Here is a 27668-nt window from a genome sequence, read left to right on the forward strand (position 1 = left end):
GTGCCTTGCTGGGCAGTTCTGCATTCCACGGTTGGAAAGGTGGAGGACTTCTGAATCAACATGTCCTTTTATTCTGCCTTTCTTTTGCAGTTCTTTGAACAAAGATGAAACCTTCAGCTCCATCCTGGGTTCTCTCTGTGCCATTTATGCTATGAGTCATTCACCTGCCCACATGGTCGTGTGTTTTACAAACAGCTTTGGTCTGGGTTTGTGCTCTGAGCTGCCCACAGGTTGGCGTTCCTGGAACATTCACATCTCAGGTAAGGACTTGTTGGTCATGGGGAGTTTGGACAAAAGCCGGGGTGAGCTGTAGGTTGGTCTAAAGATGACAGTTGGCTGCAGGGGAGCTGCTGGCTTAGGGCCTGTCCCAGCTCCCATGCTTCCATGCGTGTTGGCTGTGGGTTATCTGTACTGCCAGACATGCTCTCCTCATCTCTGCTGGGGTATGGGCATTTCTTTGACGAAGGGGAGGAGGCAGAGCTGGGTTTGTGCTGGGGGGAGGTGTCACAGCAGGTGCAGGCCTCTGAGCTCCTTTCATCCAGGGGTGCCATGTTCTGCAGGCGCTCCTCTGTGCCTTCGAGCATCATACAGCCCCTGCGACAAGCGCCAGCACTGGCAGCTGTATTGTTAATGAAAATGGAGAGTTGTTGCTTTTGCCTTTGAGCTCATATTTCCAGTAGCACCAATGAATCTCTTAAACATCTGAGCTAGGATGATGAGATGCTGAGCCAGATGTTTGCTTTGTGCTTGAAAGACAAAGGTGGCAATTCGTTTGCAGTAGTTCTCTTTGCAGCAGGGCAGCATCTCTGAAGCTGCTGCAGGCTCTGCCTGCTACAGTTGTAGCTGTGAAAGTACTTTTTGGTCACTCTCAAAGTATGAAATGTTTGTGCCTATGTACGTGCATGTCACTGCAGGGTCTGAGTGCTGCAGCACTTTGCAAGAGAGGAGGGGACGCTCCCTAGGATGTCACCAGGCAGAGGACAAAGGAGATGCCCTCTCTGTTCCCTTTGTGCCCATGGATGCTCACTGAGGCAGTGCCAGCCCACAGGAGGGCAGGACTTCAAACTTTCTATGCATTGAGAGGAGGTTGTGGCAAATTGGGGGTCGGCCTCTATTCCCAAATAACAGCAATATGATGAGAGGGAATGGCCTCGAGTTGCATCTGGGGAGGTTCAGGTTGGATATTAGGAAGAATTTCATCTCAGACAGAGCAGCGAGGTGCTGCACAGGGAGGTGGGGCAGTCACCATACCTGGAGGTGTTCAGAGCTGTGGAGATGTGGCACTGAGGGATGTGGGCAGTGGGCGCAGTGGGGTTGGGTTGGACTTAAGGATCTGAGAGGTCTTTTCCAGTCTCTATGATTCTATGTCATGTATGGAGCTTCCTTGTCTCAAAGTATGAAAAACTCTCACCTGGTTGGTGGGGATGAGGGAAATACCAGGATAACCCGCACGTTTTACATGCAGAATGCTGCATCTTTGTGAGGAGGAGTTCGTATCATGAGATCAATGAAACAGAATGCAAAACAAGAGCAGATTTATTGTAAATCCAAGAGCAAACACAATGTCCGTCAGATCACACTAACATCAGAGGTGGATGAAGGTGTTGATCTTGCAGGGTGTGTCGGTGAGCTCCAGTATCAGACCGCTGTATGCACTGTGGTTCTCCAGGAGGAGGTTATGGGATGTGCTGTACGTGGTGATACCATCACTCAGCCCCATGCAGCCCTATGAGCTCAGCAGTCCCAGTTCTGCACAGACAAGCTGGAGGAAGGAGCGATTATCAAGCGCTTTATTCTCCATTTTGCTATGTTTTGAGTTGTGCAAACACGTCTATGCTTGAGATACGATTACAGTGCTAATAGTACAGGGAAAAAAAAAAAGTGCTTACAATCCAAATACTCTAATATAAAAAGGTAAAAATTATTTTGTTTATTGAGTTTAAGATTCAGTGTAAGAAGTCATTTCGCAGTATCACTAGAATGCGTAAGACAATGAAGTGCACAAGAAAACGTTGCTTTGTATCTCCTTCCCAACACTTCTCTCTCCTGGGATGTCTAAAGAAACCTGGTTGAAATAACCTGAAATTCCCCGTGTTCTATAGTGCTGCTCAGAACCAGAGGGTGCTACTCTAAGTAGTCGTAATAAGACTTCACTTATGGTCCGTAGTTTAGAAAGCAGCCATTGCTGCTGAAGGCCAGATGGCCGTTGGTTTCTCCAAAGCGTTTCCTGGGCAGTGCTACTGAAACTTGGGTAGGGGGTTGATCCCTTTGTAATGGGATTTTCTGCCTCTGAGCCCTCGCAGGAGCAACTTTGCTTGGGAGAACAAAGCAGCGTTGGTTTGGGGTGAGTTGGGTGGTGCAGGAGAGTCGGGGAGCGAAGAGGAGGCCTTACTGCGTCTCAATGTCATACTTCAGGATGTGTGAGTAGTAGCCATGATTGGCGTTCTCATGCACCATGACGAAGAGCTCCGTGCACCCTGCAGTGTTGCAGGTTCCCTCCCAGAAGCCGTCTCTGCTCAGGGTCAGTGTGTAGGTGTCCCCCGCCTGCACCAGCACCTTGGATATGCCCTGCATTTTGAGCTTGAACTGCACATTGCGGTTGGCTGGCAGCAGCCTGGAGAGCGGCTCCAGCAGTTCGTAGCCCTCGGCCCACTTGCTGTACCTCAGTGGGAAGGCAGGCCACTTCACCTCGGTGTTCAGGCAGGTGATGAGGTAGTTGAAGACGAAGCTGTAACTGCCGGGGTCTGACTTCTTCTTGGTGAAGAACTTCAGAACAAAGCTCCCCGCGTGGGGCAGATGGACCTTAAACTCCACTTGGTTGCCGCGCTGGATCTGCATGATGTGCTGCCTGCTCATCTCCTCGCTCAGGCTGCTGCTGTCGGTGTGCAGTGAGGCCAGGATGCTGATGTCCTTCCCCAGGGTGAAGGTGAGGGAGCAGCGCCCGTCGTTGGTGTGAATGATGGGGTCGGGGTGCGAGGGCCGCAGGAAGCCCTGTTTCTCTGTGAACCAGCTGGGCCCCACGGGCTGGTGCAGGTCCTTTGGGAAGCGCCTGCTCTTGTCCACGGACTTGCACTCCACGATGTACTCCAGCACACAGGTGTAGACGTCTTCAGTGGATTTGGAGGGTCTGGCAAAGATCTGCAGCTCCTGGCGTCCTGTCTTCTGGGGGTAGAGCTCCAGCTTCATCCCTTGTTTCCTCAAGGTCAACAAGCCATGCTTGTCTGTTCCCTCCAGCTTAAAGGTGAATAATGTGGACGGGCGGCACTCCACTGAGATGGTGGCTGTTCCATTTTCTACAAAACACATAAGAAAATAAACCACATTGGAGTTTTAGTGCATTTTTTGTATGTATGAGAAATGAACCTTCCCCAGCTGATTGTCACTGCGCTACAGAGCTGCAGCTGTCTGCAGGAATCGGTGCCCCTCAGAAAGAACAAGGTCTGAGTGGCCTTGGCTTGCAGACATGCATTGATCCTGTAGAACATAAACTGAAATGGAGCTGTGCTCCTGTAGAATATAAACTGAAAGTGTCCCTGTGGAGTATGAAAGCCTGTGTGCAGCATCAAGTGCCAGCAGCCTGAGTGGTCAAGAAGGGCTCACGTTGATGGGCTCAAGCTGATTTCAGCCCAGCAGCTGCACCAAGGAGCTTTGTAGAAAGGCACACAGACATGAGATCCTCCATTGCCATGTAAAGCTTGTACACAGCATGCTGGAGGACAACGTGAAACCATACAGTGGTGTTGCCCTTCAGTTTTAACTCTGTGTTCCTTGCATTCAAGGAGAACAGCCATCTAGCTTAGTTCCTTCAGCCCTTTAAGGAGTATGACATAAAGAAGCTCCCGGCTATGCATTGTTCTATAAATCAACCTTGTGGAACCCAGCAAAAGGCTTTAATCTCATTGTCAGGTTACATTTGCTAATAAATGAACAGCAACGCTTCTAATCTTGTGCTGTAGGTACTGACACGACAAGGGGTTACCTGTCTGGATGAGGGCTGTCTGTGGGTCTGCAGCCAGCAGCCCCAGCTTGTAGAAGTCGCTGTTGTGCTGCAGGTTGCTCTCAAACTGCTTCAGCGTCAGCGTTGGTTTGAGGAGCTGCCAGTTGCTGTTATCTGGGAAGTGATTGTTCACGAAGAGAGCCGGGTGAGTCAGAAAGTAAAACTCGTTGTATCTGGAAGGAGGAGGAAGAGATGAAAGGAAAATGAGTAATGATAAGCAGTTATTTCTTCCGCCGCGCAGCAGTGGTGGTTTTGTGGGAGGAAGTCAGAGCGTTTTGGGCTACTGAGAGCTGTGGGTTTGAAGACCTCCAAGGAGAAAAGGGACCGGAGCCTCCCATCTCCAAGGTGAACTGCTGGAAAATGGCATCTCCAAGGCAAAATGCTTCTGGATCAATAGGCTCCCAAGGAAAGAGGAAGGCCCTTCTTGGCACTGGAGAGTGAGGCACTTGCTGGCGCAGTCAAAAGCCAGGAATCCAGCACCTCATTGCATTGCTTAAATGGAAGCAAAGCACAAGGAATGGGAGCAAAGAACAGCAAAGCACCTCCAGCAGCTGCTGTGCTTCTGCCTGCTTAGGAACATGCTCCATCCCCTGCATGGGCAGCCCTAGTGCCTTGCTCAGAGCTTCAGCTCTTGCAATGCCTCATGACATTTGCCACTGGTGTCACTGTCCCCATTCACTCACCTTTGTGGTGGGTCTTTGTGCTACGACAGTGAATATTTCCTTACCTGAAGGTGAACTTGGTTGAGGCATCATCCACAGTGCCGCTTCCCCAGGTGCTGTCCAAGAGGTGCCACCTCCCATCGAGGTAGACGGCGTTCCAGGCATGGTCAGAGTTCCCCTGGAAGGTCTGCCCTATCTTGTACCCATAGCCCTTGGAGTACCCCGACAGCTTCATGCACTGGATCCCTGCGACTCTGAAAGGCAACAAGGATTTTGCTTTTCTTGCAGCCTTTGCATAGGCACTGGGGAATGTCCCATAGGAGGAATGGGCCCTTCTCTGCCTGCTTTGCCCCTCTGCCCAATGCACCATGAGTGCAGCATGGCTGGAGGAGAAGGAGGACAAAGACAGAGTGCTGAGCTGCTCTCTGTCTTTGTACTGCAGTGAAATCCCTTTGATAATCTCCACAGTTAGCCTACGTAATTATAAATTAGAAGTGTGTTTGCTCATGCTTGTGCTCTCAATGGAGCAGGAGGCCCAGTGCTTGGCAGCAGCCACAGCCTCAGACCTCACAGTGCTGTGGGGTCTGGTTGCATTTCCTTACAGTGTGGCCTTGTGCTTGCCTAAGCCTCAAATGAATACACGTTTCCCTTTATATACACATATATAAATAATGAATACCTGTTGAAGTTTAAATAGGATTTAAGTAAGCAGTGTGTTAATGAGCTCTCTGCTTTGACTCTAATGTTAGCATCGCATTTCAGCATTAATCTCAACTTGCCACACTTAGAGGATTGCCTTTTGTGTAGGACGGTATTGACATTTTTCTTCTTCATTGAGAAGCGTGTTTGCTGGAGCAGCTACCTTCAGTGACAAACTGTGCGTGCTGCATAATGAAGGCTGAATTCAGGGAGAGGAACAGTGGCATTTACAGGGAAGATAATTAGCGTGGTTGTAAAGAAGCCAGGTCTGATGACTGTGGTACTGGCTGGTCGCTGGCAGTTTGGTGGTGCTTATAGAGGTGCACTTGTTTTGTGGATGTGATGCTGCTTTAAGGAGAACAGCCCCACCAGCTTCATAGCATCACACAATGGTTGGGATGGAAGGGATCCTGCAGTTTACCCAGTCCCAACCCTGGGTGTAGGCTGGCTGCCCCCCACCAGCTCAGGCTGCCCAGGGCCCCCTCAAGCCTGGCCCTGAGCACCCCCAGGGATGGGGCATCACCAATGTGCTGCCGGGAGTGGCACCTAATGCTCCTGGACTGCCCAGACCTCTTGTTAGCTGGGGTGTGCAGGCAGTATCCTGCCCTGTGCTCACACTTAAGCATCAGCAAAGGCAATGCAGGAGTTGTGCTCAGGTGTGTTCAGAGTTCCCAAGTGGAAGGTCAGAGCATCCCACTGATGGTCTCTGATACTGGACAGGCCAAAAGCAGGCTACAGCATCTTGTGGGAGCTGAATGGCCTTGGTGAGAATAGTGTGGGATCACATCTCTGCTCTTGTGTAGAACTTTACAGAGCCAAATTCACCACACAGGGGGAAGATGGAGGATCTCCTGCCTGACTAAGTAATGTGATGGTAGAAAATGACTGAGATGCAAGGAGCTGGAACTGGAAGAAATGAGCTGAGAAGCAGTTGCCAACATCTGCTTGGTGCACCTGAATGGTTAGGTGTTTTGGTGCACCAAGGTGGTGAATAGTTTTTCTGCTTCAAAAGGAGTAGGAAACAATTGAGATCTTGCTACAGGCATCACTTGAGTTCAGTGGCAACTTCTTCCCTTCAATTCCTGGCTGACTTTGATGAATTCATCGGAAGAAAGAAGCAAGTCTGTCTTCTCCAGACTTGGAGGTTCACCCACGAGAAGAGAGAATGAGGGGGTTGGTTGTCTTGCAAGAAGGAGATGGCTTTGGTTATGGTTTCTGAGGGAAGGAGCTGAGTATTTATCTCATTGACAGATATGGCAGACTGGGTGACAGGAGCAGTCCTACCTCCCAGAACTGGTACCCAGCCTGGAATGGAGAGATGCGAGGTGCACCAGCATAGCCTTTAAATAGGAAGAGAGCTCCTTGGGAAGATTGTTTTTAATGAATAATACATGCCTTTTAATGAACAGACGATAATTTCCTCCACTTCTAACTGCTAATAAGTGGTTCATAAGATGCGGTCATAAATTCATATTTCGTCATCCTGTTTCTTTATTTTACTCTTCAAAAAGCAAGATCGGATGTCACGGGTTATTGGCTGGAAGTACCTACTGAGTTAGCATCATTGGCATCTGGCATGGTATTACCTGTTTTAAAACCTGTCCTTTTCCTTTTAAGTTTTGTTAATTTGAAGGTGAAGACCTTCCTAAATGTTATGAGTTGCTGTGGAAAGCCAATGGTCCTTTTGGCATCCTTGCTGATGACTGATGGTCAATGGGTGGCAGCTGGGAGCAGCGTGGGGCAGTGGGGGCCTGGGTTTTGGCAGGAGGGCTGGGGAAGCTCCTGCTGGGCTTCACCTGCCTCTGCCCCAGCAGTGTGCTGCAGGCAGCTCCTTCCTTCGGGTTTGAGTCCTGCCATGCTTTTAACCTTCACATGCAGACACTCGAAGGAAAAACCCAGGCTCTGCTAACCGAATTATCTCCGTGTTTTCATCTGCCATTATGTTAATGTGATGCGAAGCTCAGCAGATGGCACAAAGCAAATTATGCTGGGGAGGGAGTGGGGAGGGAGCCAAATTGACCTTTCCAGGACTTGCTGCTTTTCCACAGCATGGTTTGAAAGCTGAAGTTCTGCGTCTTGCTTAAAGTCACATCAGTCAATGCAAAGGCAGACAGAATAGGCACAGAGATGACAACAGATGTTAACCCTCCCTGGCATTGAATGCTCCTGAGCTTAATTTACCTGCACATTTGCTGGAAGAGCCCAGCATATCCCTCGCAGACGCTCTTCCCCGTCCGCAGCACGTCCGTGGGTTCACACAGCCGCAGGCTTTTGTTATGGAAGCCCACTACGTCGTACTCTGTGGGAAGGAAGACAGCCAAAGTTCATCCCAAGGCCCCAGGCAGCGTGGGGCAGTGCTGGTACTGCTTCCATCTCTGTGAGCACAACCAGGGTGAGTCCAACCCCAACCCACCCCACTGTGCCCACTGCCCACGTCCCTCAGTGCCACATCCCCATGGCTCTGAACACCTCCAGGGATGGTGACCCCACCACCTCCCTGTGCAGCTGTGCAGCACCTCACTGCTCTTTCTGAGAAGTAAAATACCCCATGCAAAATGCAAGCAATCTGCAAATCCAATTGACCACCACCACTCTCCAGCTGGGAGAGGTTTCCCTTCTACTTCCTTCCTTCTCTTTGTACCTTGGTTACTCCTGAAACTCCGGTGTTGCTTGTTTTGGGGTTTAGGAGGAAGAAGCAAGGGAGACTCATGTTGGCAGTTCCCATGGGGTCAGAAAGGTGTTGATACTGGCAGAAACGGTAACCAAACAGGTTTTATAAAAGCTGGCCTCTCTGAGGTACTGCTTTTATGGTAGGGTATACATGGGTAGGGTATATATTAATAGCAGTCCCACGCAAACCTTGCAGGGCCTGGCAGTGCTGGGATGGGGAGTGTGGAAGCAGAGGTGGTAGAATAACCTCTGGATGCATTTCAGGGTAAACACAGAGTATCCTGAGGTGGAAGGGACCCATAAAGATTATTGAGTGCAACCCCTGGCTCCATGCAGCACCACCCAAAAATCAGACCCTGTGTCTGAGAGTGCTGCCTACGTGCTTCCTAAACTCAAAGAGCTCAGTGCCATGACCACTTCCTTCTACCCACCACCTGCCCTTGTGTGAAACCACCCACGGAGTAAATTACAACAGCTGTGTAATGGGAGCAGCAGCAGCAGCGTTATCTCCTCAGTGGAAGATCCCAGCCTACCTATGTGGTGGCATATCCACATCCATATGACACGGACTTTCTCCAGGTCGGTCCGGGCTTGTTTAAGCAGGGTTTGGACGAGCTCTTCTACACTGCCCTTGTTGTTCACCTGTTGGAAGAGGAAGCGTTGTGAGACTGGCATGAAAAAGCACTGAGGTGGATCCCCTGCCTTCCCCATCCCGGTCCTGCACAGCACATGCTGCTGTGTCTTGAGCTTCATTAAAAATAGAAGTACAAAGCTCTAATTCCACATTTCGAGCAAGATGTATTTTTGGTCACAGGTTCCCTCCCAGAGCAGGGTGTCTGCTGCTGATGTGTGCAGGGAAGAGGGACGGAGGCACAAGTGAGACTTACTTTTAATGCATAGGCATCCAGCTTCTCAAATTTCTGTAGATCCACTGCCAGGGATTTCAAAGAGGATTTGTCCCATGGATACACTGGGAAGAAACAAGCTGTCATTGTCTGGGGAAGGGAGGGCTGCTCCTGCCTGTGGGGACGTCAGCAGTGGGTGCTCAGGGACAGTGAGTATAAGGGCACCTGTGTATGCAGAGCTTTGTTTAACTCAGCTTTCCCTGCAAAGGGCTATAGGCTGACCATAGGAGAGTGAAAGCGGATCTATGTGTTTGAAGGTTCCTGCTACATAGTGATCCTAAAATTACTTGTTGCCTTTTGGGAACTGGCTATTTTCTTAAAGCTGGTTATTGGTTTTCATCTTTGTCAGGTTGTAGCTGCAGAGGCTCAATGCAAATGCAAGATCTGGAGTAACTCAGCAGGTTGGGCAGCTGGGATGTGAGCACAGAGCCTGGCTGCAACATCGGCAGCGGGGCACGGAGCTTTGAGAACATTTCTAGTGTGTGACAGTCCCAAAGCCACTGTGGATGTATGGAGGTCTGGGAAGGTGGATGTGGTCATGGTAGGACAAATCAGATCACTGCTTTGTGCCCTGCAGGAGCTTTTAGGAGTGATAGGCTTCCTATCTGGTACTGGCACAGGCTGCCCAGAGAGGTGGTGGATGTCCTGTCCCTGTAGTCAGCCAAGGTCAGGCTGGAAGGGGCTCTGAGCACCTGATGGAGCTGTAGTTGTCCCTATTCATTGCAGGGGAGTTGTGCTAGATGGCCTTTAAGGGTTCCTTTCCAATCAAACGATTCTATGATTCTACCTGGGGCCAGCATGGAAGGGGGTACAGCAGATAGTTACCATGCAGGTCTTTTGTGCTTGGTGGCCGTGGGGCTTCGGTCCTTTCAAAAGCTGGAAAACAACACAAGAAAGTATGAGGCGAGCAGTTCTTGGCAAGAGAAGAAGAACAAAGAGAAACAGATGCATTCTGAGTCCCCAGGCTATCCCTGTGCTCTGCGCTCCTCAGCTGCTGGATGTCTCCCATTGCAGCCCCAGGGCTGGGGACATCAGACACCAGCCAAACTACTGTTGGCCTGGAGGATGTGCAGGTGTCATGGTCAGCACCTGGCCCAGGGGCTGGTGGCATCTCCAGAGCTTTGAGGTGACAGCCCTCAGCGAGGGAAGTGGGAGTGGGTTCCCTCCAGGGCCAACCCCCCAGCACGGGGCTGTGTGGCAGCAGGCAGCCTCACCTTTGTTGTCCTGGCCTCTCAGGCTGGGTGTTCTCCAGGGACCTGCAATGACAACAGCACAATCTGTGAAGCTGCTGTGAGGTTGTAGCAGTCGGCACCTCGCATAAGGATGAAGTGTCCCCCTGGTTCAGAGGGGTGACACCTGCAGAGGGAGGGATGTCCCCTCTGCCATGGCCACGGTGGTTCCTCAGCCAAGGACGTACCTTTCCCAAAGGAGAGCTTCTTGAAGAACTGCGGGGAGGTGCCCTTGGGATGGATCTCCACTGTCACGTGGGTTCCTGAAAGAAATGGTGACAAACACGCTGGGAAAAGGAGCTCGAATCAGCAAGAGAACGGGAAGGTGAGTGGCATTGAGCCAAGGGGTCTGTGTGCCAAGCCCAGGTCATGTTTGTCCAAATCTAGAATCACGGGGTCATCTGGGTTGGGAAGGACCTCCAAGGTCATCAAGTCTAACTGAAATGGCTCAGCTTTAGCAGAACAGGCAGCACCTCTGGCCCTGTGAAAGGACCAGAGCCCTCCACTTTACTGGCAGAACAAATAAACCATACAGTGAGAAAGCACAGTCACCCCTACTGTAGATCTCAAATATATATATATGTTTTCCCAGTTCTCATAAAGAAAAGGGGAAAAAAAAGGCAGTCTGTTAAAGTGTAACAGGCGATAAAGCAGAAGTCCTCAGCGAGGATCGTGTGGCAGCTTGAAGAAGAGGTTTATTGCCCTATTAAGTAGTCCTTCATGGAGATACGGTAAACAGAGAATCAATGGCTCTCATTGATTTTTCTCGGAATGACACATAAAAAGGCTCAAAGCTATGGAAATGATTTGACTTGGGATATGAGAGACTTTGGCAAAGGCCACTGCCTGAGAGGGGCAGCAGTGGCTGGGAGCACAGTGCTCGGCATGCCAGGATGCTCCCAAAAGCTTCACTGGAGATTGGGGCTTTCTGAGTTCCTGTGGGATCACTGTAAGGCATTTTTCACTAGTTTGGGGTGTCCCAGCATGTTTTGTTACAAAACTGCTTGAGCAAGAGATCCCTAAATCTCTGCTCCGGAAAACCCATCTCTCTTGTGTGGCCACTTACCTTCATTAGTATAAGAAGTAACAGTTTCCTTCTGCTTGTGGGGCTCCTTGGGGGTTTGTTGGCCTGTTTGGAGGAAGGAGGACAGCTCAGTGCCATGAGGAGAGCAGAGAGCCCAGTGTGAGCTCTGCAGAGTAGTACGGATGTGGATGAAGGGTTGCAAGTGGTGCCAGGTGGGTGATGGTGCAGGGTGAGGTGATGGCTCTGTGTGGTGTGAAGAGGGCATGGGCTGGAGCAATGGGAGTTTGCACACCCTCATGGGTGTCTGGTAACCAAATGTGCATTCACCACACTGGGAGCAGCCAAAATGTTGGGGTGTCTCAGACCTGTGCAATTAATTGTGTATAGGCAGCGTGGGGCACTTGGGAAAGCTGAGAGCCCTGCGGGTTTGCCCTGTACTACATGGGGGAGAAGGCGGCCCACTGAGACAGTAATGTGAATGATTAAGGGGGAATACATTAATCCCTGGGGTGCTAAGGGATCGAGAGTGCTGCCTGCTCTTCCAGCACCGCTGTCAGCGGTGTCACCAACATGTCCTGGCTGTGGTGTGAGGACGCATGAAGGGTTCCCCCGTAGTGACCCAAGGATCTTGTGCCCAGCAAAGCCCATGGAGTGCTGGAAGGGGACGGGTTGCTCCCAGTATATTGCTGCTGGAGAGCAGAGCTGGGCACCAAACACTGGAGGGTGGATATTGCATGCTGGTTTTTGGTAGCGGGGTTTCCCCACACGCAGAGTGGGAAGACAACGTACCGCTGAGGGCTCTCTTTAGAGGTGGCTGCGGTCTGCTGTTTCCATTTCCATCATCCTTCAGACCTGTACAATATAAATACGAGGTTGGCAGGCAGTGCTGGCACAGCGGGGTGTCAGCTGGGCGTTATTTCCCACATAAATGTGTGGACAAGCGCGGCGATCGGGTCTCTCCATGCAGCTCCCTTCTCTCCTCCTACGAATCCCCAAACCAGGGGGCATCAGCACAGCAGCCAGCCTTCCCCTGGAGGCTTTGAACTGAATCTCCCCTTTCCTCCCTTTCCTCCAGCAGGGAGGGTTCCCTGCGCTTACAGCCTTTCGGAAGACCCCTTGAAGGCTGGGAGCCAGGGAGATGGCATCGGAGCTATAAATGGCTCCGGGCAACCACCTGTGGGAACAAAGCCTGCACACCCTTCACACCCTGCAGCTTCGTCTCGTGCTCACAGAGCAAGGCGAGGTGCGCGCCTGGTCCTCGCAGTGCCCGTGTGTCACCTGTCACCTACAGCGGCACACACCCGTACCCGGCACCGTGCAAGAGAGAACGGCTCTCCTGCAATATAAGTTTAGGGTTATTTTTGCAACACACGCAGAGGGAAAAGCCCGAGCCCTGCTCTAAAGCTCCTCGCCCCCAGCGAGAAGCCGGCGCGGCACCTTCACAGCCCTCCCCTCCCTGGGACGAGGCTTTACCTGCGCCGTCCGTCAGTCCGTCCCTCTGCCCTTTCCGCTCGGGGCGGACGATGAGCAGCAGGTTGATCGCCACGGCGTTGGCACCATCCTTCAGATCCACGGTCCCCATCGCGGCAGGGCCACCGCTGAGCTGCCGCCGAGCCGAGCTGCCCCGCTCGGTCACCATCCGTGCTCTGCCAACGCCGAGCGCGGCCAGGAGGCAGCGAGAGCCCTGCCCGGGGGAAGGAGCCGCGCTTCGGCCGGGGGCTCTGGTTTCAGAGCGTGCCCTGGGCTCCCCCTCCCCTCGCTCTGCCCTTTCGGCGTTGAGCGCTTGCCTGCACTCAAATCCCCCTCGCGAGCTCTCTTGGCTTGGGGGAGATTCGCTTTCCCCAGCGGGCAGAAATCCTTAAAAGGCTTTCCCTTCTGATTCTGTCCCCAAGTGGAAACTTAAAGGATGCTTAGGGACAGAAATAATAATAACCTGCTCTGAGGAGAGAGGAGCTGCAGCCCGGCGTGGCTGGGAAGAGCCGCTGGAAGCACAGCGCACCGGCAGCCGCTTCGGGGTGGGGGGATCAACCTCCCCACCGCGCCCGGTGCACGGAGCAGAGCAAGCAGGGGAAGCTGCCTGCAGCCTAACGGGCTGTCCCGCAAGAGCAAATCATCTTCCCACCATCCCCGCTGCAGAGGCACCGGGCGGGTGGTGGCATCGAGCAAAAAATCCTACTTTTCCAGCGACACCCCCAGCCCAAAAACAGGGCAGCGCTGCAGGGTTAGCAGCTCCGGGGCTGGCAGGGAAACGCTATTCTAATTTTATCTCTGGCCTCTGTCCCACTGTGCGGCTGCTGGCCGGTCCGCCTGGGCACCGCTGGGCTCGCCAGCAGCCTTGCCAAGCCACCTGGGGCTTGCCCGTCTCCGCACCCGGAGATTTATGGCCACGGTGACTTTCTGGTCTCTGCTTCGCCACCTGCCTGCTGGCCTTTAGCGCTCTCTCGCCTGGCTCCGGCCCTGCCCGCAGCACCCTTTCCTCCCTGCCATCCCTCTCCCATGGGCAGCCGCTGTTGTTACGACACTTCACCCTCCCGGGCCGCCTGTCTGCTTCATCCTGCTGTCTGCCTTGCACCAAGAGAACGACACACTCTGCTGCTGCTTCCCATCCTGGTGCTCTCCTTGCTGTTCCCAAACTGCACATCCTCATTGCTTGGATCCTCTCCATTGCCAGGAAGGTGGTGGTACAGCACCAACAAGGACAAATCCAGGTAGAAGCCACCCATAAAAGAAGGCAGCACTGCTGCAACCTGGGTTACATCATAGTTATGAGCCAGAGTGCTGCAAGCCCCCAGCAGAACATACCCACGGGAGCTGGGAGGAGAACTGATGCATTTTGTTCGTGGTTGTGTTGATGTTTTCTTTCTTTTAATGGGGACTTGGACATTCCAGCCATCAGCATCATGTTGCCATCACCTGCACCCTGTACCCTGACCCACACCATACCCTACACTTTGCCTTGTCCTCACTGTTGGCCCCATCAGCTCCAAGCCCTGGCTTTGGCACAAGGGGCATTCAAGAGGTTGTTACAGCCCTGTGATTTCTCATGCATGGGAAATCTGTCATTGGCCTGAGATAAGGTCATGGCCAGCAACAGCTGTCTGTGTGCCAGGGTATTTTTGAAACTGAAAATCTACATTTTGAGGAGGGAAAGGAGCAAAGTTTCTTATGGTTGCGTTGATTTTAAAATAAAGGCAGCTCTTTGAATTTGCTGCGGGATGCAAAATGCTCACCTAAGTCCCAGGGAGATGAATTAATGGCCAGAGAACAAGAGAAGCTATCAGACTGCCATGATTACATGTATTTACCACGTAGCTGTCATTTCTCCGGGGGTGATCCAGGGGAAGGAGAGCCCATACAAATGTAGAGCAAGAATTAGGTTATTTGAGTCCCATTGGGTGGAGAAGAAGATTGCAGGCTGCCTGGCCGAGGGGTGTGCATTAACTCTTCTGTGGGCATTTTGTGTTCAGTGCAGATCTGGAGGCTGTACAGGAGGGGTTTGCCAGCCTCTGGTGGACTTTTCAGCTACAGGAGATCCCCACTGCTGGTCCTGCAGGATGTGAACTTGGAGACGTGGAGCTGGGTCAGCAGTTCTATGTGCTGTACCCTGCTGGGTTTGGACAGGTTCTGTTTTCTTCCCTGTGCCCTTTGCCCACCTGCCACTGGGCTGGTGCAGCTCAATCCACAGTGATGCCCCAGGTCCTTCTCTTGGCCCAGAATAGCTCCTCTAGAGCTCATTATTGCATGTGTGTGCATCCATATTTGCTGTTTGTTTTTTTGCCACGCACGTTGCTTTGTATTTGCAGACATCAAATCTCAGCTGCCATTTTCTTCTCTCAACTGCAGGCTAACTTTGAAGTGCCAGGATGCGTTCATGCTGCACAGAGCATTACAGTGGCATTCTGATGAGTTTTAATCTCCTCTTTTCACTTCTCCTTTCCCTCTCCCTCCAGCAGAGCTGCAAGACACTGTGCTTATTCTCCTCCCAACGGCCTCCAACCCTCAGATTGCTCAAATGCTCCATTCGTTTTGCAGCTTCTGCTGTATCAGCAGCTGTGCTTTATGATTTAAGACGGCAGTAGAACTTTCCACTGAACTATAAACCCCTGTGCTTGGCTTCCCAGTATCCACGTAGCCAGGAGATGAGCTGGTGGCTGGGACAGCCCTGCCATGAGGGGTTAGGATGCATTTAAGGTGCAGCATGAGGCCAGGCGGTGACACAGGAGCAGTGGGGACAGTGCTTTAGTTCTGTGCCCTCCTGCATCCTCTGTGCCCAGATGAGTTGTCATGTCTGTCAGAACACAGCTCTGCTGACATTCAGCACAGCTCAGTTTGCTTCTTATTGATCAGGGGGGTGATCCCAGCTGGGATCCTAGCTGTTGTTAAGGCATGAATCCTCTTCTAACACAATGCCAGCTGGAAGCAGGTTAAGTTAATTAGGGTGGGGCATACCTGGTTTTGCTACATAAGGGTCCTGAACCAGAGGGTCTGGTTGCTGGCCTCACATATTTCTGAGATCAGGAATGGTCCTATATGCACAGTACCAGGAGGAGTGACAGGCTATTTTTCTAATGAGGAAGTGATGACATAGAGAACAAAGCACAGCTAGCACCAGCAATTTGGAGCAAGCGTTGGAGCCAGAAAGGAAGCCTTGCATCCCTTCCGACATACAAAACTGGCTGACAGGAGGAACGTGTCCAGGAGGAGGCAGAACTCTTTCCATCACATGTAAGTTCAGGTTTTGTCAAAGAACCAGGAGGTGAACCAGGGGCTGCCTCCCCCCTCTGTGGGCCAGGAGGCAGATGCATGGCTTTGCCCCAGCCAGCCAGCCCTACTCTCCTCCACACAACGCCCCTGTAGCCCTCCTCTAGGATCACTTGGTACCACCCCATGTGGGCTGCCTGCATCATTCTACTCTCAAGGCTGCTCACTTTGGTCATGAGCAAACCACAGAGCACTAAGCTACTTTTGTCAAACCTTCACACCTCATCAGGCCTTTTGCTATGCCTTGGAAGAGCTATGCATTGGCTGAAGCCACTAGGTATGCTGGTACACTGCCTGACTTGCAGCCCTGTAGAGCACTGAGAGGAGGTGGGTGCCCTCCTCATTCCCATCACCTTTACAATAGGAGATAACCATCTCCAGCATTCAGAGGTATACAAAGCAGTGCGGTAATGCATCCGCCTGCCCTAGGAGACCAAAAGCTCACAGGGGAGACATCTTTGCTCAGGAGGAAATGAACTCACCTGTGGAGCTGGGCTGCTGGTCTTGTCCAGTTGCTGATCTCACCTCCACTTGTGTTGCTGGAAATAGAGGAAAGCATTATTAGGCTTTTTTTCCTGGAACAATGGGTCAAAAACCACATTATGCTTTTCTTTCTGCCTGCCTGCTTTTAGGAACCTGAGCTTTGAATGGCACAGTGCCATGGGTCTGTATGCACAGCACCAGAAGGAAGAGATGGTTGTTTGATGGAAGAAGTGGCAAACTAAGAAAAGGGAAGGAATCACAACCAGCACATCAGAGCAAGCACAGGAGCCAGACTCAGAGGGTTAAAGCAACCCAGAAAGCTTGAGAGGCTCCCTCAGGGCAGCTCCCAAGCAGATGCAGGTAATGAATTTTCACTTCTGTTCTTTCATTATCATTGTTCTTAGCTGGAGGTTTACCATTTATCCCCCTCAGCTCTGCGGCACGTTATTTGTGTCATTGAGATGGCTGCAAGGACAGTGCCCCTCGCATGGCTTTCCTGCTGGGAGAGGGATGGGTGCTGCTCAGGGGGCTCCTGCTACACTGAGCCCAGGTGCCTCTGCCTGCTCATTGACTGTAGGTAGTAGTGCCAGGTGCCCAAGGTGCTGATGCAACATTAAGACCCAGCTGAGCCTGCTACTTGCCTAGTGACCACCAGTTACTCTCCCGTTCCCGTGCTCCTGCCCAACACACATCTTGTTTTTAAAGGTAGAACAGGCATGCTGGGATTCAGAGTGGCCAAAGTGGTAAGGAAAGGAAAATTCTTTGATATTTCCCACGCATCCCAGAAAGTGGAAGAGAAGAAGAGGGAAGGCCATGCCCTCCATGCACCAGCACAGTGCTTGGGGTTGCTTTGCTTCCATGCCAGCACCACCCCATTGCTGGTCCCATAGCAAACTTAACTGAGCTCGGTGGGTTTGTCTTCGCCTCTGTTGCAGCAGCAGCAGCACAGCCTGCAAGGACAACACAGCCATCAGCTTGTGGGTTGGGAAGGAAGGCACCTCTTGCTCTCTTGGTTCACATCCCCGTCTGCTTTAGGGTTACTTTTAGGGTTACCAACCCCTCGATGCTGCACTGCAGTGTAAATGGGGAATGGTACTTTTCCAAACGTCTTCATCACCCTGAAAGTGTTGACTTTGATCAGAACGGCCCATTGAGGGTGACTGCAGCTGAGTGCTGTGTGTTGGGAGCCCATCTGCCCCAGCACAGCAGGGTGCCGTGGGTCCACATGCTGATGGCTCAGCACGTCCTGGGCTCACTGAAGAGCTTTGTGCTCCCTTCTGAAGACACAGCCAGCCCGTCCCCATTGGCAGCCAAATGTCAGTGGATTCAAATCGCTCGCAGCACCCCGCAGCCAGCTCCGTGCTCTTTCCATCCACACTGGCTCAGATGACAGGGCGTGCTAGCAAGCCCCCCCAGAGTATTATTATCGTTATTTATTTGTGTGGTGGCAGTGCCTAGGAACATCCCCCATGCACCAGCAGCCTTCCACGTGGGACAGGTCATGCTAGGAGCACTGCTGCACAATGCCGGCACCCGGCGCTGCCGCAGTGTGAGCAAATGGGGCGGTTGAGTGAAAGCAGCGGGTCTGCAATTGAGCATAACAGGAGGGAATTGTTTCCCTGGGTTTTGCTCTGCAAAGCCGGCTGTCTCAATCAGCTGGCTCCCGTTACGGTGTTTTTCAACTGTACAGAGACGAGCCAAGGACACATGCATGTAATGTGATCTAGGAAGATTCCCCGAGTGCCAGGAAGTTGGGGCCGCTCTCCCAGCCCCTGTGCTGCCTGTCTCAGTATGGATGTGTGCTGGCTCTCCTCCGGAGCTGCAAGAGGAGCCTTTGGGGTTCACTCGTGCTTGTGGCTGTTTGCAATAATGCTGAAGTAACCGGGCTGTGCTCTTCTCTCAAGGCTTTTTGCAAGACCTGAGGCTTTGCAATGCCCCATCCCTGCAGACACCATAGGTAGTTGTCCTTCCTGGTGCCACCAGCTGCAGGAGGACCAGCTGGCACAGCCATGCTGCCCATGGGCTGTACTCAGCCTGTATGTTTCTAAATGGAGGATGATGAGGCACAACAGCAGCGATGAGCACTACCTGGGACCTGAGGAGCAGGGCACAATGTGACCCTCAGCCCACTGCTGGTGTTTATGAGGGAGCACCACTGTGTGTAGCAGATCCTAGAATGGCTTAGATGGGGGACACCAGGATGTGGATGGACTGGGGTGTGCAGGGTGGGCTGGGGGTTTAGCCAGGACCCCTCTGTGATGCCTTAATGCCTGCATTGCCTTTGATGCATGGCCTGGAGTGCCGTGGGAGGCCCAGGTGGCATGGCCGCATCATGTGAGGCACGGAGCCGGGGGCTGACAGCTTTCCCCAGCCAAGTCACTGCAGCCATCTGCTCAGCACCATGCCAGGCCCACGGCTGCTGCAAAGAGCGTGCGTGCCGCAGGGCGCTGGGGAGCTGGTGGTAATAGGATCTGCAGGGCTTCAGAGAGGCGCTGACTCTGTCTTTTTAGCTCTGCCTTATGTATATTTGTGCATACAGATAGAGAGGGCTGCATGGGTTTTGCTGGGCTGGGCTGGCTCCTCTCGGCCTTTGAGCAATGTGGAGTTATGGTACTGCAAGGCTCTGGGCTCCATCCCTTCCTGCTCCCTGCCCAAGGGCGGATGTGGCCTGGCAGAGCAAGGAACGTGAGGCAGAAGGTTGGGCAGTGAGTGCATGACTCGGAAACACATCTTTTATCTGAAACGTGCACCTTGGCGGTGCAGAAAAGAGTTAGGAACAGGCTTTCATTCAGTGTGGTGCGTTAGCTGTCAAATACCTGACTCCACAGTTTGATTTCTGCCGGCTGAATTAAGGCAGGCTGATGCAAGGTTTTCTATCAAATCAGCTTTGGTTTTTTCATTCTCTCTTTTTTTAAGGACTGTGTGTTATCAAAGCTGTGGAAACTTGGCAATAAAGCTTGAATGAGGGCTGCTATGTGTGGGGAGCTGAGGACTCAGTGCAGCGTGTTCCTGGGCTCAGGGACGTCTGCATTGGGAGATTTCTAATATCCTGTATTTGAGCTTTAGTCCTTTTGCTTCTTTTAACTTGTGAAATACATAAAGTTGTTCCCAATTCTGCCCAAAGAGCTTTTGTTTGTGATCCAGCTTGGACTAATGTGAGGGACCTGCTCAGTAGTGGTTGCGTTCAGCCTGAGCTCCTGGTCGACATTAATTCCAACTGAGACCCAAAGTGTTTTATGAGTTGGCTTAAGCCTCAAGGTGACTGCAACACACCTGCACTGAAAAAGAACCATTTACAAATGAGCCAGGTTGTATTTGCAAAACACCGTCCTAATGCTGGGTAAGTGGGACAGGAGAGCTGGGCTGGAAGCATCGTAGCAAGGTCTAGGTTATGAAGCCTGTCCTGAAAATAGGAAGCTGGTAGTCTCAGGAAGGAAGAAATAAGATGCCAAGCATCTTCTCAGTGCGTGAATGTGCTCTTCTGGGTGTCTGGTCCAGAGATGAGCCTGGGCTTTGAATGCAAGGAGTAAGCAGAGCTGGGAATCCTGGGGTGCAGATGGCTGCTGGTAGTGCAGCTGTCCAGCAGTGCTTGGGGCATTAGGGATCATGGCTCTCATTATCAGTTAATGAGCCACAACCTTGGTTTTAGTTGAGAAATGGGTTCCTAGTGCTCTTGGATGGGGGTGAGTACAGATATGTGAGCCTTATGGTTTGGACACTGCAAGTCAAAGAAAAAGAAACCTAAACCTCTTTGACATAAAGGTCATGCGACTTGGTGTCATGGTATTTGAGGGTCTCGTGAGTTTTAAATGTTAATTCTGCAAGCCCCAAGCCTGGAAACTCACTGCCAATAGTTATCAGCGGTGACTTGAAGACTCAAGTTGCTTCTAACTCGCTTCAGCATAGGTCTGATGGCAGAGAGGGACCTGTAGGAAAGGTCTTCTACAAGGGTCCATTATGGAGCATGAAATGGAAGAATTCAGTGTCTGCTATCTGCTGCCTGGCCCCCGGACTATTTGGTCTCCTGGCATTCTGACAGCTGAAGTCATATCTGCACCAGGACCTGACTGTTGTCTATGTGGATTATGGTATATTCCCAAGGAACTGCTCTGTGTCCTGAAGAGCAAAGGAGCTCATTCAGGTGCCCAGTGCCATGCTGGGCTCAGTGCCATGGTTCTACCCAGCCTGTGCCCTCCTGAACTTGCCTGCTCTCTCACAAAGTTGCCTGCTCAGTGACAGAGCAGAACCTTGGTGACATTGCTGCCCTTACCTTCCCTACAAGGGCCGTGGTGCACGGGGCTGTCATGCTGCCAGCGCTGCTTGCTCCCCATCAGCAATCATTGAGGGCACCAATTAGCTGGGAAAGTAGTGCTTGATAACTCAGTTACTTGGTAACACATACAAATGACTCCATGCTACATTGCTTAGACGAGATGATGCTTTTCCTATGCTTGCACGTGGAGGGGCAGGCACCTTGTGGTGTCAACCTACTATTTAATCCCCAGATCTATAGTGCTGCAGTGTTTGCACCAGGCTCCTGTCTGCTGCCCTCTGAGGTGGGCAGGCAGCCCCCCACTTCCCACCTGTGCTGCCCAGACCATCTGACGAATCCTCCTGCTTTTCTCTCCTAAATGAATTTATTTCTGACAATGAACCAAGACCACCATCCTGCCCAGAAGCTGCTGTCATTCAGACAGCATGTGCAGAGGTGAAGGGGAAAAGCTCCTCAAAGCAGGATTTTGGAGTCTTTGTTCTGGCCCAGCACCCATCCTGCTTGCCCTTACCTCTGTGCCCAGGTGATGCAGAAGCTCCTGATGTTCTCCATGCAGCAGGAGTGTGGAGGAGACTGCCAGGTGAGACAGGTAGCTGCTCTGCTTGTTGCATGCAACCAGGACAACAGGAGGTCAGAGGAGGAAGTGAGGTGCAGTGCACACTGACTCCGATCTTTGCACTGTGAACTTGAGTCACAGTGAAAGAGCCATTTGCTACAGCTCAAAGGGAAAGTCAGATCACCTGGCCAGGCGTGGTACCAATGCATGGAAGGATTGCAATGGGCTTTCTGTTCCTGTAAGCAATGCTGACGTGTGTGATGGGAAATACTGAAGTGTGCAGGACGGGAAGGATAGGGGACAGCAGTGCAGGGTGGTGGCACCTACCACGTGCAGGGATGGGACAGCCATATACCTGGGCTGTGGCTGGCTTTAAATACACCTGGGTTATCTGAGAGGCTTGGCTCGAAACCAAGCAGGATACTGTTGGTTGTGTTTTCTTTAAATACCACAGGCTCTTGCCCAAAGAAGAAATATAAACTGGCCTTGTGCTGGTTTATTGGAAACTTAAGGCTAACCCAGCCCCAACCCCTGCTGTGGGCTGGCTGCCCCCCACCAGCTCAGGCTGCCCAGGGCCCCATCCAGCCTGGTCCTAAGCACCATCAGGGATGGGGCAGCCACACTTCTCTGGGCAGCAGTGCCAGGGCCTCATCACCCTCTGAGAATTCCATAACACAGAAAACTTGGGACTCACTGGTAAGGGTAGAGAAAGGAGCTCAAAGCTCTTCTAATGGGGGAGTTAAATTTGAGCTTGAGACTTAAAAAATGCAAGCTGAGCAAAAAATACACTGTCCAAACATTAAGCTGGAGCTGGCTTGTGTAAGGAGGACTTATCTGTGCTGGCCATAAATCAATCTGGGTTGGTTTAATTGCTCATTTTCCATAATAAAGCTGTGAGTGTTTATCCTGTCATATAGAAGAGATCTGCATGGGCTGTGGAGGAAGAGAGCTGGTAGACAAATCCATCTGAGAGCTCTGCCACTCACCCCAACATCACTGCAGAGCACAGGATCCTAAATCTGAGCTGGACCAGGCTGGCTGGGCTGTGAGATACCTGATCTGGGCTCAGAAGCAGTAATGTTGACAGTTTTAGGGGCGAAGGTGTGGATGAGCATAACAGTAGATTTTGCAATACAAGTCAGAAGTGCATTCAAGGCGCCTGGCTGGGGTTTGGCCGTTTAGCTGTGCCAGCAGAAATATTTTTGTATTTCTCTGCTGAAAGGATGCGCTGTGTGTTCCAGCAAGAAGCAGCTCTGGAAGCTGAGATGGGGAGTAGAATGCCCAGCCAGCTGACCGGGTGTTGATAGGGACTGGATGGCAATGGGGTAGCAGAGCCCCCCCTTTTCCCCCATGGGGATCACGAGCTGGGCTGCCCATGACCCTGCCACCTTTTCTTCCTAGAAAGTGCAGGAGCAGAAGCCCCAGGAGACATCCTCCAGCCAGCCTGGCTAAAATTAACCAGAGGCTTCTAAAATTACTAGGTGGGAATTGCGGGGGGAGGTCTCCCGCTGCTGCTCTCTTGCTGCCCTGTTTAAGGGTTTAATGACATTTGTCATCTCCATTGGGGGCACAGGACACAGAGCTGACTGTGTGTGTGCTGGAGGGATGGTTGCCTGTGTGGCATCATCAGGGATGCAAACAAGGTGCTGCTGCAAAAGTACATGTGCTTTAAGGCAAACAGTGCAGGGAAAGGCCTGGGGCAGAAGTGAAGGATCCAAAGCAGGTGCTGCCCACCTGAGAGGGCTGATCCAGGAGGGGAGCAGAACTACATTCATGCTTCTGCCCAAACTCTTTCCCTGCACTGTGGGTTTCTCAACAAGCAGTGGAAATGAGGACTTACAGTAACCACACGTAAGTGCCAACACGCTCATGGTGGGACACCTACCCTGAGCCTATAATGGGCTACCAGCCACGCAACCATGAGCCCAAACCAAAAGCCTATAGTAGGATGCCAACCCTATGCCTGTAGTGGGACACCAACTATATGGCCATGCTGGGATGCCAGTTCTGTGCCCATAGTGGGATACAAACCACATGTCCATGCAAGGAGAGCAAACCTACTCGTCTGCCTCTGCTATTGCTTTTCCCTGCCTCTCCCTTCTCGTGCCAGCATTTCCCCCTCTGGGATGTTCCTACTCCCTGCCCTGGGGGCTTCTGCAGGGTCTGGGTGCAGCCTCAGCCCTGCTGTCTCCCACACAGGCAGACCCCTGTTCCCTGCCTGCTTGCTGGTGCCTCGCTCTTCCTGGAAAGCTCAGTATTTACCAGGAACCCTGAGATTTATGCAGGACGACGTCAGATCCTACCTAATAAATTCGCCGAGAGATCATTATGATTTTAATTTTACATTCCCAGCTATTTCTAGCCTCTGTAAACGCAGCGATGATTTAGCTGCAGAGGGTTTGCCTCGTCCTTCAGACACCAGATGACAAATGGAGGTGGAGGGCACTGCACTACACAAACGGGACTGTCCCGTGCAGGGCTCAGAGCTGCTGGCTGCTGACCTCCAGAGGCTGCCAGGGGAAAACCTCGGCGTGGGCATCCCGTGTCCTTGGGAAGCGAGCTGATGGGTCTCCTATCTCGGGCATAGGAGAAACAGGGCAGGGGGGCCGATTGCGCACCCACAGTGAAACAACCCCAGTGGGATGGTGATGCCTGTGCTCAGCAGCCTGTGCTCGCTACCAGAATTAGCCCCGATAGTCGGAGTTTTGGCTGAAAGATCAGAGCGGGTTCAGCTTTCTTCTTATCTGGAGCCAGATTTCCTATTGTTTGCTTGCTGTAACCAAACCCCGGCAGCTGTAAACGGAAGCAATTTGGTTTCCTTCTTGGCTTTTCAAGAAAAAAAAAAAAAGAAAAGCACCAGAATGGAGGTAAGTGTTTAAAGCTGTCTTTGCAGCCTCTGGTTTTGATCAAAGAGCTGTGATTTTGGTCATAGAGCTGCTGCGAGCATTTCCCCTTCCCAGCTTCCCCTGCTGCCCTTCCTCCACTTAAGCAAGAAAAAAACGATGTCCAGAGGCTCAACTGGCATCAAAGGGCCCCTCAGTGGGAGGGGGCGATGTCCCCTGTCTGCCTGCAGCGCTGATAGGGACCAATGATGGAGGTGGTGGCCGGGACCCACCAAAGGATAGAATGAAACCTTTGGTGAGAGGGGTCCGAAGGAAAGTGGCCACTGCAAAGCTTCGGGCTGGCGGTACCCCAAAACCAGCACCTGTGTCCCCAGAACACGAAGAGAAGGAATTGTGTTTCAGGATGAAGGGGTTTCCCTCGATGTGCGGTTCAAGCTCCCTCCTCTCGATGCACCCCCTGCAGCAGAGCACTTCGGGGCGCGCTGTGTGCCCGCCGCCTCCCTCCTATGGCACCGTGCTCTGCTCCCCCCAGCCCGTCCCGTCCGATTCCCCCCCTGCCCGCAGCTCCATCCCCGCCCGCCCCGTCGGTTCTCCCGTTGCTGCCGCCGGGAGGCGCCGTCTCCCTTCTGTCGGCGCTGCGGGGCGGTGCGGGGCGGTGCGGGCGTTGCGCTGCGATTGGCGGCCGGGCCGCGGGGGCGTGGCGGGCGGCGGCGGGGGCGGGTGGCGTCGTGGCGGCGCTGCACACTCCGCACTCGCGGCGGCGATGTGACCCGGGCGGGCGGCGCGGTCCCGCGGCTCCGCTCGGCGCGGCCCGGCCCGGCCCGGCTGCCTCCCGCCGCCCATGCCCTCCCGACGGCGGCGGCTGACGCCTGCGGAGCGGCGCGCGGTGCCCGGGGGGGAGGCCGAGGCTGCGCGGCGGGGTCCGCCGGCCCGGGGCGGCGATGGCTGCGGATCTGGTGGTGTTGCTCTGCCTGGCCGCCGCCGCGGCCGCCGTGGAAGGTGAGGCGGGGGGCGAGCGGCCGGGGTCGGGAGGAGGCTTCGGGACGGAGCGTGCGGTGATGGGAGGGGGGCCGTGCTGCCGGGAGATCCCCCGGATCCGCGAGTCCCGCTCCCGGTGCGTTGCGGTTCGGGGGGAAGGAGCGGCCCGCGCGGTGCTGCCCGGTGCCGCGGTGCGCTGCCGTTCCCCGCTCCACCTGTTGAGCACCGCGGGTTCGCCCCGCGCCTCCCGCACCCCCAACTCTTTGTTAGTCGGGCAGCGAACGTCGGCCCTGCCCGGAGCGTTGCACGTCGGCCCCGAGGGCGTCGCGCTGTGCCGGGTCTCCTCCGCGACCCCCGTGCGATGCTCTGGGTTGGTATCGCTGCAGGTTGGAGCAGCGCTGCCCGCGGCCGTTCGCGTGCCGACCGGACCCGGGCTGAGATCGAACAGCGACGGCAGCACTGGTCGGGCTGAGCGCATCTCGGATACGGGGCGTACCCGGGGGGTCCGCGGGTCATGGAGAGCCCCTGCGTGCGGCTGCTGCTTCGCCCACCCATCGCATCATTAGCAGAGCGAGCCGGCGGCTGGCGGAGCTTTGCTTGCCCGCCCGGATGGCAGCGGGTTTGGTGATGCCCCGGAGCCGTCCCCGCAGCCCCGGTCACCTCTCCCGTTCTTTGGCTCCGAGCGCGCATTCGCTGCTCGCGTCCTTCGGTTTCCACCGCTTCTGCCCGGTGCTGCGTGGGGCGAGTGCTCCTCCGCCGCCCCCGCAGGACTGTTCGTGCTGCCGTGCCTGGGGCTGAACCAGGGATGTATCTCCGGAGATGTTACGAGTCCTGAGCTTCCGCGCTACCCAGAGCCATCCCTTTTCTTTTTCACTTCTGTTCTTTAATTCGCACGATGTGGAAACGAAAACCCAAGGGGGAAGGAAGAACCTGGGCGCTGGCAAGAGAAGCGCACCCAGATCCAGCAGCCTGGAGGGAGAGCGTTTTGTTAAGTCATGGGAACGGGCCCTCGCCCGCAGATGCCTGCTCTGCTTTTTTTGCCTAATTGCTGGTATCACTGACTCATTATTCCTTGTCTCGGTCGCCTTCCTGTTTCCCGCTTGCTTCGAGGCTCGGGGACGTAGGCGAGGGGAGGATGAAGTTTCGGCGTCCCTGGGCGGTCCTCTGCTGCTTCCCGCAGCAAACCCATCATGCTGGCACCGCACCTGCGGCTCAATTCCATCTTGTTCCTCCTCCTTAAGGTGAAGGTCTTCATTTATTATTATTTTTTCCCCCTGCCTCCATCAAGGCTTTGAATTTCAGTTTCCCCCAACGCAGCGCAGCCAGCTGAAAGTTGAATAACTTATGGGGCTCTGGTGGCTCTCTGAGAGAGAAGCAAACAAGCGCTGGAAGCGATGGAGACATCAGCAAAACAATGCTGGAGGGGGAAAGCCTGCGAGCTGGCTGCTGTTGCCGATATTTCTGTGCTGCTGGAGATGCTCTCGGAGCAGCGAATGCATAGAGGAGCCCTGGAGGAGCTGCTGGAAGGCAGGCACGGGGCGCAGGCTGAGCTTTTGCTTCATTCTATCCACAGTTGTTGCCCAGCTGAAGGCAGGAGCCCGGGCTCACAGGATGCCTCTGGAGGATGCTGCAGCACTCTGCTTCTTCCGAACACGGCGGCACAGCAGTCGCTTAATCGCAGGGCTGAGTAAATAGCTGGGAGGGGGCGGGGGAATGCTTTCCCCCAAATATTCATTAGGATCCGAAAGCACATTTCCATTTGACCTTGCTCGCTGTCTGCAAACACTCGAGCCGTTGAGCTTGGCACGCATGAACGCTCGTGCAGGGTGAGTTGTGTTCGCCAGCAGTGATGTAGAGCAGCACGTCCTGGGCTGCAGGAAACCTGGAGCTGGTGTGGCCGGGCTGCTACGTGTCTGAGAGCTGGTGGATCCCAGCCATGGTTTGCTGCTGGGGCATCTCTTATCATCGTGCATCTTCCAGCTGGTCTGCCTAGTGAGAAATGGTGAGAAAAAGGGGATGTGTGTCTGTAAGAGCCAAAGACCCCGTGCTTTATATTACAGAGTGTTCAGCGGGGATTAACTCGTTCCGTTCGGTATTTATTACTGTTTCATTTCGCTGGATGTTGGGGCTTGTAGAGCTTTGAATGGTCTGAAAGATTCTACCTGCAGTCAATTGAAGTATATCTATCTTCCCGTTGGGTATCCAGCTCTGGGGTGCTTGGTCCTGCATGAGCAGCAGCTGCAGAGCCGTAGCACCGAGCATCCCTGGGCCAGGTCCAGAGGGAGAGAGCCAGCCTGCTGATAGCGAGCATCGTCCCTCCTATGAATAATTAAAGACCCTCCCTGTTGAATTTTTAATTACAATAATATTTGGTTAACGGAGGATTGTTGGTCTCCTTTTGTGCAACTGAGAGTTGCTGCGAGAAAACAACCTCACGAAGAAAAGAAAAAGCTGTTGAATATCGATTCATTGACTTTTATTTATTAACTGATCGGTTACTCAGTCAAAATTAGTTAATTAGCTCAGCTCTGTTAAGCCTCTTTGGTAGTTAATCTCGATGCTTCTGAATAATTGTAGTTTTGCCTGCT

The 27668-nt window shown here is 53.2% G+C and overlaps 2 protein-coding genes across 4 annotated transcripts in view; one reads left to right on the forward strand and one right to left on the reverse strand.

Annotated features, from left to right (window-relative positions):
- Window positions 1-1518: 1518 nt before the first annotated feature.
- On the reverse strand, window positions 1519-21372 carry KY (kyphoscoliosis peptidase). Of its 2 annotated transcripts, XM_015871304.3 has the most exons (14): window positions 21215-21372; window positions 17331-17380; window positions 16430-16486; window positions 11976-12038; window positions 11229-11291; window positions 10351-10425; window positions 10148-10189; window positions 9759-9809; window positions 8916-8998; window positions 8562-8670; window positions 7540-7657; window positions 4725-4913; window positions 3980-4170; window positions 1519-3293 (listed from the first exon to the last, which is right to left on the reverse strand). In XM_015871304.3, the coding sequence occupies exons 1-14, from the start codon at window positions 21253-21255 to the stop codon at window positions 2389-2391; spliced, it is 2037 nt and encodes a 678-aa protein (XP_015726790.3). In that variant the 5' UTR covers window positions 21256-21372; the 3' UTR covers window positions 1519-2388. The 2 variants fall into 2 exon arrangements, with proteins under 2 accessions (XP_015726790.3, XP_015726791.2); XM_015871305.3 differs by lacking the exons at window positions 16430-16486; window positions 17331-17380; window positions 21215-21372 and adding an exon at window positions 12660-15726.
- A 3450-nt stretch (window positions 21373-24822) lies between these two features.
- Window positions 24823-27668, forward strand: part of EPHB1 (EPH receptor B1) — a 44028-nt gene continuing 41182 nt past the window's right edge. The window contains exon 1 of one of the 2 annotated variants that reach the window (XM_015871222.2): window positions 24823-25101. In XM_015871222.2, coding sequence (XP_015726708.2) covers window positions 25044-25101 — 58 coding nt within the window. In that variant the 5' untranslated portion in view covers window positions 24823-25043. Of the gene's footprint in view, window positions 25102-25768; window positions 27083-27668 lie in introns of those variants that run through there. The other variant, XM_085512670.1, reaches the window with a different exon arrangement.

The sequence above is a fragment of the Coturnix japonica genome, chromosome 12, assembly GCF_054131305.1.
Source record: "Coturnix japonica strain WE chromosome 12, WE-NBRP24, whole genome shotgun sequence".
NCBI lineage: Eukaryota > Metazoa > Chordata > Aves > Galliformes > Phasianidae > Coturnix > Coturnix japonica.